Source organism: Melanerpes formicivorus, unplaced genomic scaffold (assembly GCF_026170545.1).
Source record: "Melanerpes formicivorus ecotype bairdi unplaced genomic scaffold, bMelFor1.0.p_v2 SCAF_8, whole genome shotgun sequence".
NCBI classification, from domain to species: Eukaryota; Metazoa; Chordata; class Aves; order Piciformes; family Picidae; genus Melanerpes; species Melanerpes formicivorus.
Window position 1 is genome coordinate 15,849,094 of NW_027142360.1, and position 12,113 is coordinate 15,861,206.

General features: G+C 41.8%; 1 protein-coding gene across 2 annotated transcripts in view; it reads left to right on the forward strand.

Annotated features, from left to right (window-relative positions):
- The first annotated feature begins 8,897 nt into the window (after positions 1 to 8,897).
- Positions 8,898 to 12,113, forward strand: part of TXNRD1 (thioredoxin reductase 1) — a 39,329-nt gene continuing 36,113 nt past the window's right edge. The window contains exon 1 of one of the 2 annotated variants that reach the window (XM_068142286.1): positions 8,898 to 8,993. In XM_068142286.1, coding sequence (XP_067998387.1) covers positions 8,918 to 8,993 — 76 coding nt within the window. In that variant the 5' untranslated portion in view covers positions 8,898 to 8,917. The remainder of the gene's footprint in view (positions 8,994 to 12,113) is intronic. The other variant, XM_068142288.1, reaches the window with a different exon arrangement.

Here is a 12,113-nt window from a genome sequence, read left to right on the forward strand (position 1 = left end):
CAGCGCTGGTGGTGGTTGTGTAGTGGGGTGTCTGACCCAGGGGTCTTCTTGCCTAAGGGTATGGTAAAGGAGACCCTAGAAGATAGCGAATGGGGCAGAGTGGCCTTGCCGACTGTGTCTCGCTGGCTCCGAGCACTTCACAGGCAGGGGCCTGCTGTCAGTGGGGCTGGCTCCATTTTTTTTATAGAGGATCGAGAAGATCAGCGCTATTTAAAGCTGCCCACCAGCATCTGGCTTCATCGGTTGAGAGGAAAACAAGTTACATCCCGTGTGAGTTTCTAGGTCTCACATAAGCTGAGAAGAGCCTGAGGAAGAGGAAGTTGATGGCAGGCAGAGGATGGCCCATGGCACCTAGGTCCCAACTAACTGTTTAGGGGAACAAAATCTTGGTTTAGAGTATCTGTAGTTCTGTGTTGCCCCTTCCCTCTACAGAAAGAAAATCTCACTGAGACCGGAAAAGATTGTTCTCCCCTCTCAGTGATACGGGGCCTGACGAGCACATTCTCCTTACACGTTTAGGCTTTGTTCTGAAGAAATACGAGCTGCTGAGTGAAGATAACAGTTGGACTGACTACACTGAGATTTATAAACCTCTCCTATGAAGCATTTATATGAAACACTTCATAATCCACCAAATCTGCCATTCACTAGAATTGAAGAGATTTTTTTTGTGTAGATGAAGGCAGCCAAAGACATTCCACACACCTGACATCAATACATGTGTGTGCAGTCTCCACAATGGATGTAACAAGACTAATTTTGTGCCGCTTTTAATAGCCTGTAGTCATTCTTCATTACGTGAGGATATTAAGTATTTCACCTAAACAGGTATGAGACTCATATTTCACAATGGCCTCTACTAGCATTCTTCTGGTTAAGACCTGATAAACACAGTAAATTCCTCTCCTAGGTTTACTTTGACATTTGGATTTAAACAAAGCAAAGCTTAATAAACGTTAAGCAAAGCTTAATAAACGTTAAACATTTCCACTTGTTTCCCCATAGCAACATCGGTTTAATCTGTATAGATATATACATGTGTGTATCATAAAGATTTACATAAATATATCATAAGGATTCAGATTCACTGAAAATGTGCATGTATTCGGACTGTTTTGGATTTAAACTGAAACATCAAATGAGACAAATCTTGCATGGCCTCAGGTTTTTACTGCAAATGCTATATGGAACTTGATTCTGCCTCCTGGGTACTGTGAGCAGTTAGTAGTTTGCTGGGTTGTTTTTAAATGCCTGGAAGTGATGCAAGAACATTCACTAACTTTGGCACCCTACAGAATTTATTTTCCCTTTATTTTGCAGCTTGTGTTCACTAAAGATAATGCCATGAAAATAAACTGTTCATCTTGCTGTGTAGTTTTAAGATCTCTGGGTGGATTCTGTCAGCCTAGAATTTCACAAGTGAGTGGAAAGATGAATGCTGGCTAGTGTGCAGGTTCTTCAGGGCACAGAGCAGACAATGCCCTTTTGGGGGGCAGCTAATTGATATTTTGAATCTTCTGGTGAAAATGTGTCCCTCAGATCTTACTACTGCATATTTTTTAAACCTGAAACAAAAATATTAAGTGTTTCTCTGATGGCATTTTTGCTGGCATTTATCAGTGTTCTGTTGATGGAGAAACTAATTACCTACTTATTTTACTAACTGCTTTTCTTTAGGGTAGCATAGTGGGAACAAGTGTTCACTGTTGCTGGTGACAGACCAGCATTTTTGTTAAGTTAAACTTGTCAGCCAGCTGAAACCAGGGAATTCTTTACATACATTTTATCTTGTGTTCCTCCATTAGTAACATTCCGTCACATGTTTATTAAGCAGTCTTTAACTGATTTATTATTTTATCCATATGCTAAGTACATTCTCAATCTCCATATATTTGAAGCCCTCTTTGTTCTATTCACACTGTATATCCCAAGAAGGGGTATTTCAACAGGTATCATCCGCATCTCCCCTCTGTGCAATATTAGGAGTGTCTTGTGTGAACTTCGATAAATCATCTAGTGAAATGCTTGTTGCTTTGTTGTCTAGGTGCTTCTCAGTACCAGTCTCAAATTCTCTATCATGTCATTCAGATTTTATATTCTGCAGGTTCATATATAATTTCTCCAGTCTGTGTTGCGTTCCTCATATTCTGTACTAAATATATCTCTTCTTTTAGATCAGCTCAAATTATCTTTGTACAAAAAGAGGGGAAGAATGGTCAAGAGCAAGTATAGTGAACTGCAGTAAGATGTAAAAGAGTTTTGTGAGGTTGTGATCTATTTGGTGAGGTGGTAATTTTGTGTCAACTTTTCAGTAAGGAAATAAAAATTTTCAGGTATTTTCTGCTCTACTCAGTAGCTGTTAGCTAAGAAAGCTGTCAAAGGTGAGCAAGTATGCTTCTTCAAATGTGAACAAATAAGTCATCTCGCTCCCAAATGTGCCTTGTTTGTGCTCTGGACTCTGTAATTTGGAAAAGTATGTGTTTGAAATAAGAAATTATAATTTTTGTAGAAATAGCACTGGATGGTAGTGGGAGGTTCGCCTAACATTCTCCAGAGTTCTCATTACTGTAAAATTTGGAGTGAAACAGACAGGAAATAGGTCTGTTGTCAAACTATAAACTCCATGGTGCTTCAGGAATTTATTATTTATTTTAATTCTTAACAGTGATCTTTATCAAGTGTGTTTTCTCTCTCTCTCACTCTCTGTCTATATATATGGGATGTTTTTTTAGTTCAGTCTTATTTATATTAGACAATCCTAATTAAAAGATAGTTAGAAGGTGCTACAGAGCCAGGCAATGTTAAAAAAGATTGAATGCAGAATCCAGAAGAAATTATCCACAGGTAATTAACCAAGTCACAGTAGGATGAGATCAGATGGAATTAATTGAAGTTCCAAACATTTGTCATTTTTCCAAGGAGTAGCACTTCTCACTTGTGTTGAAAAATTCTTTAGTTACCTAAACGTGCCCTGCTTTTACATAGTGTTGCCCCTTTAAATTATCTGCTACACTTGGAGCTAGGTTCTCAGGTAGCCTTCATCCTGTGTGGTCTCACAGCTCTGAAAGGCAGTCATGTATAGGGTCAGTACTGTTAACAGCAGCCTGAGAGGCAGAGCTATAATACTAGCCAGTTTTGACCTCCATACTATGAGGACCAAAGGATGTGTTTATTCAGAGCAGACTGGCGTCCAGCCAAAGAGGCTGCTGGGTAGAGTGCGATTCTCAAATTACTACATCTTATTTGGGAAGTATGGTCCAAAGAGCAAGGTGCAAGCTTGAATTTAATTCCTAGGTCTATTGCACACTCCTTGTATGACCTTGAGGCCATCGGATTTCAATTGAGAAGTTCATAAATACCTTTGAAAGTAGGAATTTTAATCACATTGTGCCTCAATTCCTCATCTGCCAAACCAGTAGCAATATTACTTTCCTACTTTGAGCAGAACTGAGTGGCTTAGATACTGGGTGAACAGGAGAGGTAAGAGTACCACATGTAAAAAAATGACAAGTGAAGCCATTTCCTGAAGGCTTCTTGAGACTGAGCTCGTGTGCAATCTCTAATAAGAGGTGAATTTATTTCTGAGCCTTTTCCTCACCACTAGTCAACTATCTTTCTTTCACAATATGTACAGAAATGTAGTATGTTGAGACATATTCCACTAAGTAAAGTTGATTAAACTTGGCCAATGTTTCAAATGTTATTGTAGCCAAGTAAGTAGATCCAAAGATACGGTTTGAAGTTCAGATGTGCTAGTTAATGTCAGCCAGGTGAGGTTAAATGTGGCTAGCAGCAATCCCTTTGAAATGTACGTAGAGTAGAACTGACTTGTAATCAAGGTAATGTGTATGTTAAAACATGTCTAAAACATCAAGCATAAACATTCCACAAAAGCAACAAAGAACTTCAAAGTACACTTGCAGGATGATGGTCCAGACAGAACCATTTGAAGGATTAGAAGCAATCTTGGCAGAAGCTTCTAACTTGTCCATGAATAATCCAGAAACATTTGGAGGTGAAGCTATAACAGTATCTTCTCTGCTTTGTTTTGAGATGCAGTCTGACAGGAGCCTTGTTTTGCAATTGCACCATTACAGCCTCCTTGATAAAAACATTTGTATTGGTTTTGGCTCATTTCAAATCACAGGGGGAAAGAATCAATGCTCATCTTAAACAGAAAAGGATGAAATCATTTAGCTTTTTCAAACCTTATGGCAAGTAATATAAAGTATGAAATGAAAAACATAAGTAGCTCTAGTAAAAAAAATTTACATAGTCTTTTTGTAGCTAAATTTATGATGCCTTTGCAAATGTTGTTCATGTAAGTATATTTGTTATCATCTACATTCAGCTGCATTCTGTGGTTACATGTTCTGAGATCTCTCCTATTATCAGCTATATGTGGTACTGAAATTTCTCAGTAGCCTAAGTATGGTGAAAGATGTCTTACTTAATTCTGCTGTGCAAGAGGATAGGCAGCTGCTTAATGGGTTTGCAGTGAAACCCTACATCTCCCATGGGTGAGGAACCTGGGTTCCATTACGGCTCTCTTTTAGGTACTGCAGAGGGCATACAGCAGGCAGGTCAGATGAAGATGGGAAGTAAGGAAGTGTGGACTGTAGCCCAGTTCAGTTCTGATTACTGTTCAGGTTATGAAAGCCTTGAGACTGTCAGTGCTGATATACTAGAGTTACTGAGCAGGGGCTCTGGAGGAGTACAGAGCAAAGTCTTGCTCAGTATCATGAATTTTATTTTAGATTTTTATTCTCACTTTTTGTCCACACAGTTGAATTGCACAGTGGTAACAGATTTGTTCATTTAGTTGTGCTTGGCATGACTGGAGGAATTCAGCACTTCCCTGGAAGTATCATAGCTTTCCAGAGGCTGTGGTACTTGTCAGTGTTTGTAGTTTCCTTCCTGTAGAGGTGTTTATATGGGATTACAGAGTGCTCTGATCCAAAGGCCGGCATACATTACCATTGTGTCAGCAGCATCACTAAACCAAAGTCGTTCTTATAGAATCTGTTGCATTGGGTGGACCTCAACTGTACCCTTTAACTGTCAGTAAGATACTGAGAGACACTGTCACATTTGTAGTGTAGGCAGAGACACAGATTTCTTCTGTCAGCTTAAACATGAAAGCTGGAATTCTTCTTAACCTGAATTTGTCCACACTAAGGGCTAGGGATAGGCTCACTCTTTAAAAGCGCTTGTCTGTGGAAGGATGAGTTACTATCTGGACATGCCTATTTTTCTCTGTTGGCTACAAGAGCTTAAATGAGAGGCCTAGCTTTTAGGTGGCTGATACAAGGTGAAATGAATTAAGCTTGCAAAAATGACTGATGGCATTACAATGATCTTTAATGATGCTTATAGTTAGTCTGGTTCTGTATTCAACGCCAAGAATTCTGTATTTTATAATAAGATGGCACTTTGGGCTCTTCATTTATTGAGACAGACTCCTTCCCAGGTTACACAGAGAAGAACTTCATAGAAATATTTGTGGGAACAGATATTCTGATATTATTTTAATGATCACTCTTATAATAGCCACAGGGAGCTGGGAATCAATTATCTCAGTAGCAACTGAGGGACTGGTCCCACTGAGACATCATTTAGCTCTGTTACAGGGTTCTTCATCAGCAATTGTGCACCAAATACGTTTGCTAGAAAATATCTGTATTGAGATTTCAAGATAAAGCACCTGTACCTTTGTAAAGAACATTATCAGTTAATATCTTCATATAACTGCTATTTTTGTTAGTTGTTCAAGTATTTTCTAGACATTTTACACATTAATTCAATTGATCACAGCTGGTCTCTGTATGCAACACTGGTAGCTTATGCAGTGTGTGCCTTATAATGGTCCAATAGTGGAAACAGGATGCAGGATGCATTGTGACAGATTTTCAAGATTTTCCTTTGTTCTACAGATATTTCTGATGAGACAGTCTTTGCTGTCCTGTTTCTTAATACAGCAGTTCTGAAGATCTGCACTAAATTTTCACATAGTTGGAACTAACAGACAAGCCCAAAGAATATTTTAATCAGTGCTTTGGTCTTGGACTGAAATAGACTTTCAGTCTCCCAGTGACTTCAATACACAGACTTATCTTAGTCTCCAGCAGGAGTTTAAGTTGGTGTCTGTATCAGGGACATATTACAGGATACAGCATGTCCTTTAGCTCTAGCATCCTAGAAAACGACAGCATGAAAATTATTTGTGAGGACAGCAGTAGAAATTGAAATGTCAGACGTTCTCTAAACACAGGGGAAAGGCAAAGACTGAGAAAGTATGTAATATACAGACAAGGCGTCAGATCACATTATTAATAACTGCAATATACTGCATTTTTCTTGTATCCTCTTCCTTTTGCTTTCCATTCTTCTTGTCATCATATTGTGCCTACATTTCAGTGGTCCAGTACTGGATCTCATGTACATGTTCAGTTCAGTCAACTAAGAATAAATAATAAGACAAATGGATGTACTTGGCTTTACATAAGCCTCATAAAAAGCATATTTTCTAGGCAAAATTTAAGTAAAAATAGGGCAGATACTCTTTGGGTCTGCCCAGAGAAAAGATTTAACATGGAGAACACTATAAGAGCAAACAAAAGATCTCTGTGGAAAAGCACACAAAGTAAAGAAGTAGGTAAAGCTGGAGAGGGAATGATCTGGCAAGATAATAAATCAGGCAGAAGGGAAGAGTTTTATAGGACCTTGGAGATGATTGCAAGCAGTGATTTGTGAGAAAGAATGAAGCCTGTCAAAAAAATGGGAAAGGAGCCATATTTTAAGAAGCCAGGATCAGGAGTGGTTTAATTAAAGACTGGCTTATAAGCAGTGTTTGTGAGGAGTTCTAATAACTATCTTGGGGAGTTGTAATAACTAATGTAAGAGGTCACATGAGTCAGTAAAACCGTAGGAAGAGATTAGGAGGAGTGGGGTAAAGAAGGTGAAAATGCTAGTCTTCAGCTGCAGCATCAAGATTCTGTTCTGCAGTGTCAGACTCTCTGTTTATACATGATCTTAGATAGTTCTGGATTTTGGATGCACTGGTTTTCAAATTTCTGAAACACCTCAAATATAGAACTTTGTATTTCCCCTTGCTTCAGTGGATCTTCACAGCAACAGAAGCCTTTTTCCTTTTCTTAGTGAAAGGAAAAGTGATTATAGCATTTCAAAACAACAACCAAAATGAAACATTCTGAACAATTTAAAGGACAGTAGCAGCACTCCAAGGTGTTTTTTTAAACTTGATTCTTCTCAAATTGAATGAATTGCCAGCTGGTAGTCCCCACTTAATGAAAGTAGTGAGCTGGGGTTTGGTGGAATAGAGTTCCTTCCCTAAGCTTGTTCCGCAAATTATTTTCATAATTTTATTACTGAAGCTATAATAATCCCTGAATGCCCATAACAATTATCATCCTCATTATAGTAATAACTTTTTCCATTATACATACCTATGTTCTATATTGAAGACATAATTTCTAATATCACAGTGAGTGTTCCCACAGTGAGTTCAGTTTAGTTGTGGGGGTTTGTTGGGTTTGGAGCTGACACTGGAGGTTCACTGCAGTAATGCAGCAACTGAAATATGAAATGCATCCATTTTCTGTGCAGCAAAGCTGAAGATGGGGAAGCAATGTCTTCTAAATCTTAAGCCCCATTATCTTTCTTTCCTTTTGCTCCTTCGCTGTCACTCGTCATTACTTTTGTGGCTGAATACTGAGAGATGACATGGTTGGGGTGCTGTACTAAAAGCATTAGCAATTAACAGCTTGGAAGGGGTTGCTAGACATGACATTTATATTCTGCACAGGAAAGGACACTTAGTATGACTCAGGACCACAGAACAGCCTGATGATTGTGTCAGGAATTGGACTAAGAGCTCCTGACTCTGTAGAGTATGCATTTGGTTGCCACACATTAATGTTACAGCAGCCATCACACTCAGTGTATAGCCCAGTAGTGTGTGCAACTGAAAAAGAGGGTCTGTCCCCCAGAATCACTAACAGTTGTCTTAGCATCTTTTGCAAACTGTTCAAACAAATGTCAGTATTTGCTGTGAGTGGGAATATGGATAAATGACCATGCTTGGTCTAACAAGTCACACACTTCCATATGAAGAAAGCTCAGACTGGAGCTGGCAGTAACACCAGACATTTGTGTGCAGGTTTGTTTGTGGTTTATAGGCTCTCATCACACCCTGTCTTCTCAGTTTATGCCAGAAATCCTTCTTGGGAGGCACTCCTGTTGCCATCAGAGTGAGGCTATGACCTGGGCAGCACTGTGAGATTATGGTGGTAAATGATGTCAAGAGGCCAGAAGGGAGCAGCATGATAAACTTCAGCAGACCTCTGCCCCAGGCAGTTAATCTTTCAGTTACGAGTGTTTTCTTTGTCTGTATAGATTTCTTAGAATGATCCATTGATTGTGAGAACAAAATATTTCTGAAACACCTCCTGAATGTTTTTTTAATGCCAGTATCACAGATGGCTCGAGGCACGCCCGCTCGGTGGTAGCAGCCGGCAGCGGTCTTCCCTCCGGCCTCCCCTCTCCCCGATCCCGCTGAACCCTTCGGATTGCGCTCTGACCGATGCTCACGGAAGGAAAACGGAGAACTGTAGCGTGAAACTCGCCCGCTACCCGTCCCAGCACCTCAGCCAGCCCGGCCTGGCGCCGACGGCCGACCCCGACCCACCGCCGGGAGCCGCAAGAGGTCGCGCCAACGCTGTGGCGGTCTTGGCGTGCGCGTCTCTCGCCATGGCGACGGGGCCGAACTCGGGGTGCTACGGAAGAGCGGAAGAAGGGGCGGTCGGAGCCGCGAGGGGGCGCCGCCGGGGCCAGGGTGGCTCGGCGGCAGCGGCATTGGCACTGGCATTGGCGCTGGCACTGTGCACTGGTCCGCGCCATGGGTAGCTCCCTGCGGAAGAGCAAAGCGGTGCGGCAAGCGCCCGGCGGCGGCCCCGAGCGGAGGCAGCCGGCAGGTAGGCAGCGGAGGGCTGCTGATGGGCAGGCACCTCCGTGGGTGCATTTCGGGGCGGTGGACTCCCAGTACGGCGATGCAGGAGGGCGATCTTAAATACTTCAGTTTCTCGGTAAAAACACCGGGGAGGGAGGAGCAGCGTGTAGCCGGGCCAGGCCTCCTCCCCTACCTGCCCCCCTTCCCTGGGCGCCTTCAGGTGGACCTGGGTGCAGGAGTGCCGTGCTGCAAAACAACTTTAATGTTGCTACTACAGATCAAACTTTGTGTTTTAGTTACAGGGTCCCAAACACAATTTTCTTACGCTTCTTTTTTTTTCCTCCTGCCTTGCTGTATTTGAGACCATCATAGATGGTGCGGAGCAGGGCAGGGCTGTATGCATCATCTCCCCTACAAGGGAAGATTCTAGGGAAAATGCTGCGTCGTGTGAGTCGGGGTCTGGGACCCTGGTCCCGAGGGTGTGCAGGCAGCAGCGCTGGGAGCTGGCTCTCAGGGCACAACTTGCTGCCTGGAGGGCATCCGGTGAGGCAGGGAAAAGATTTGGAGTTAGATGGGAGTTAAACGGCCCTCTGGTCCATGGAGATAATTTCTATCTGCCAAGACTGAGGCATATCGCTGCAACAGCAATGGGGAAATTCGTGTTTCAGCTGTCCACTTTATACCTCTTTGGAGTTAGAACTTAAGTCTCTGATGCTCTTTGGATATAGTATCAACTGTGCTCTCCCTGGGCCTATAAAACTTGGGAAAAAGAAGAAAAGAGGGAGAGAGAAATAGCATCAGGTAATGCCAGAAAATTAGCCTATGCTTACATCTAGTGCTGTACAGCAGTTCTGCATATATACAAACACTCTTAGGACGTAGTCTTTCGTTGAGCATCTATTATTGAAGGAGTGTTTTGAGCTCTATCAAATCCTTGGAAAAGGAGTCTGCTTTTATAAATATTTGTATGCATTCAGGAATTTGAGAACGTTGATGCTAAATTACCATGGTAGTTTCAGGGTATTACACAGTATTTCAAGTCTTACTATGCAGACTGGAAATTGTCAGAGACTTGACAAACAAATTGAGATATCTGTGCAGTAAGAATTTGTGTAAAGGTCGGAGCACAGCAGGAGTTGACAGGGATGAGGTTTGTAACAGTCAAAAGTCATAAAATAGGCTTGTTGTTATGGCTCCATATTGTTTAGTGTCTCTCAGTTATACCAGCATAAAATACTGCACTTTTGGGTCAAAAGCCTGGCCTTAGAAGCACTGGATATTCCTTGACCCTAGCAGGAAGGACTGGAAAATCCTCAAACTTCTGTCAGTAGCATCCAGTTGTCCTTGTACTTTCAGGGCAGTGCAACACCCTTAGACCAGTAAAGGTTAAACCCCAACGTTTCCTTTACCTAATGCTGCTGCTCTCACATTCTGGTTAAGAAATACCTGATTTAGCTTTAAATCAGACACTGGATGCTGGGCAGGTGTGGTACCACAGAGTCTGGGGCAGCGTAAGCTACTATGGAATTATGCCCAAACCTAGCACCTGTGGATGACAATGTGATCTGCTGACACAAACTCAGAAATGAAGCCTAGATTTTTAACAAGCTTTTTCAGCCATGTGAAGCTGACTCATTTAGGCTAAATGACTTAACATGCTAATTGAGCTTCAATTTATATGCTCTGCCATACCTTTGGTTTTTCAATTAAAGACGTTGCTACTCCCTGCTGCGCATTGTACAACTCAGGCAACATCTTAAAGTAATTCTCGGGGGGAGCTGGTTTAAACTGTGATATCAAGGTTTATATTTCAGCATCTAGGCAGCCTTGTTTCTGTATTATTATCTGAAATCTAATATTAATTTCCTGAAGGAACAAGTTGGAAGTTTTTCATATCCATCAAAGACAAGAAATGAGAGGAGTTGTGGGTGCTGTTGAAGAGGTTAAATAGAAGATTAACACCAAATAATTACAGAAATTAGAAAAGAGCTAAGTAATTTACCTTAAAGCTGAAGCATAAGTCAAATAAGCAAATTACTTCTTGTTTAGCTGACTCTGAAACACAAACAATCTTAATTTAACTCCTTTCTATAGTTGGTCATACCAGACAGTAGGTTGGGTTTTTTTATATATCTACATACATCTCTGGACAAGGCATATTTAAACATATGTGTGTAGTAGGAAGAAGGAATAGGGACATTCCTAGCTGCAAGAATTTCTTCATCACTCTCTGGATTTGTGTGCCCAGGTGGCCAGGTGGGCCAATGGTATCCTGGCCTGCATCAGGAACAGTGTGGCCAGCAGGAGCAGAGAGGTCATTCTGCCCCTGTACACTGCACTGGTTAGGCCACACCTCGAGTGCTGTGTCCAGTTCTGGGCCCCTCAGTTTAGGAAGGATGTTGACTTGCTGGAGTGTGTCCAGAGAAGGGCAACAAAGCTGGCGAGGGGCTTTGAACACAAGCCCTATGAGGAGAGGCTGAGGGAGCTGGGGTTGCTTAGCCTGGAGAAGAGGAGGCTCAGGGGTGACCTCATTCCTGTCTACAACTACCTGAAGAGGGGTTGTAGACAGGCAGAGTTGGTCTCTTCTCCCAGGCAGCCAGTACCAGAACAAGAGGACACAGTCTCAGGCTGCACCAGGGGAGGTTCAGGCTGGAGGTCAGGAGGAAGTTTTACACAGAGAGAGTGATTGCCCATTGGAATGGCCTGCCCGGGGAGGTGGTGGAGTTGCCATCACTGGAGGTGTTCAGGAGGAGACTTGACAGGGTGCTTGGCTGCATGGTTTAGTTGGTCGGGTGGTGTTGGATGATAGGTTGGACAAGATGATCTTGGAGCTCTCTTCCAACCTGGTCTGGTCTATTCTATTCTATTCTATTCTATTCTATTCTATTCTATTCTATTCTATTCTATTCTATTCTATTCTCAATGGGAATAATAAATTTAGAGTTACTGATTCACTGCAAGATCTAAGGATGTTTAAAAAAAAAAACAGTAGCAAGCTGGCAATGAGCTGGCAAGGAAAATGATAGCTATCACAGGAAAAAGTGAAAAGGATGAAGTGCTTAAATACATAGTTTTGCATAACATACCTATTAAATGCATTCTCTTGTCCTTAGCCTCTGCTTTCCTAAAGGTTATCCTACAATCT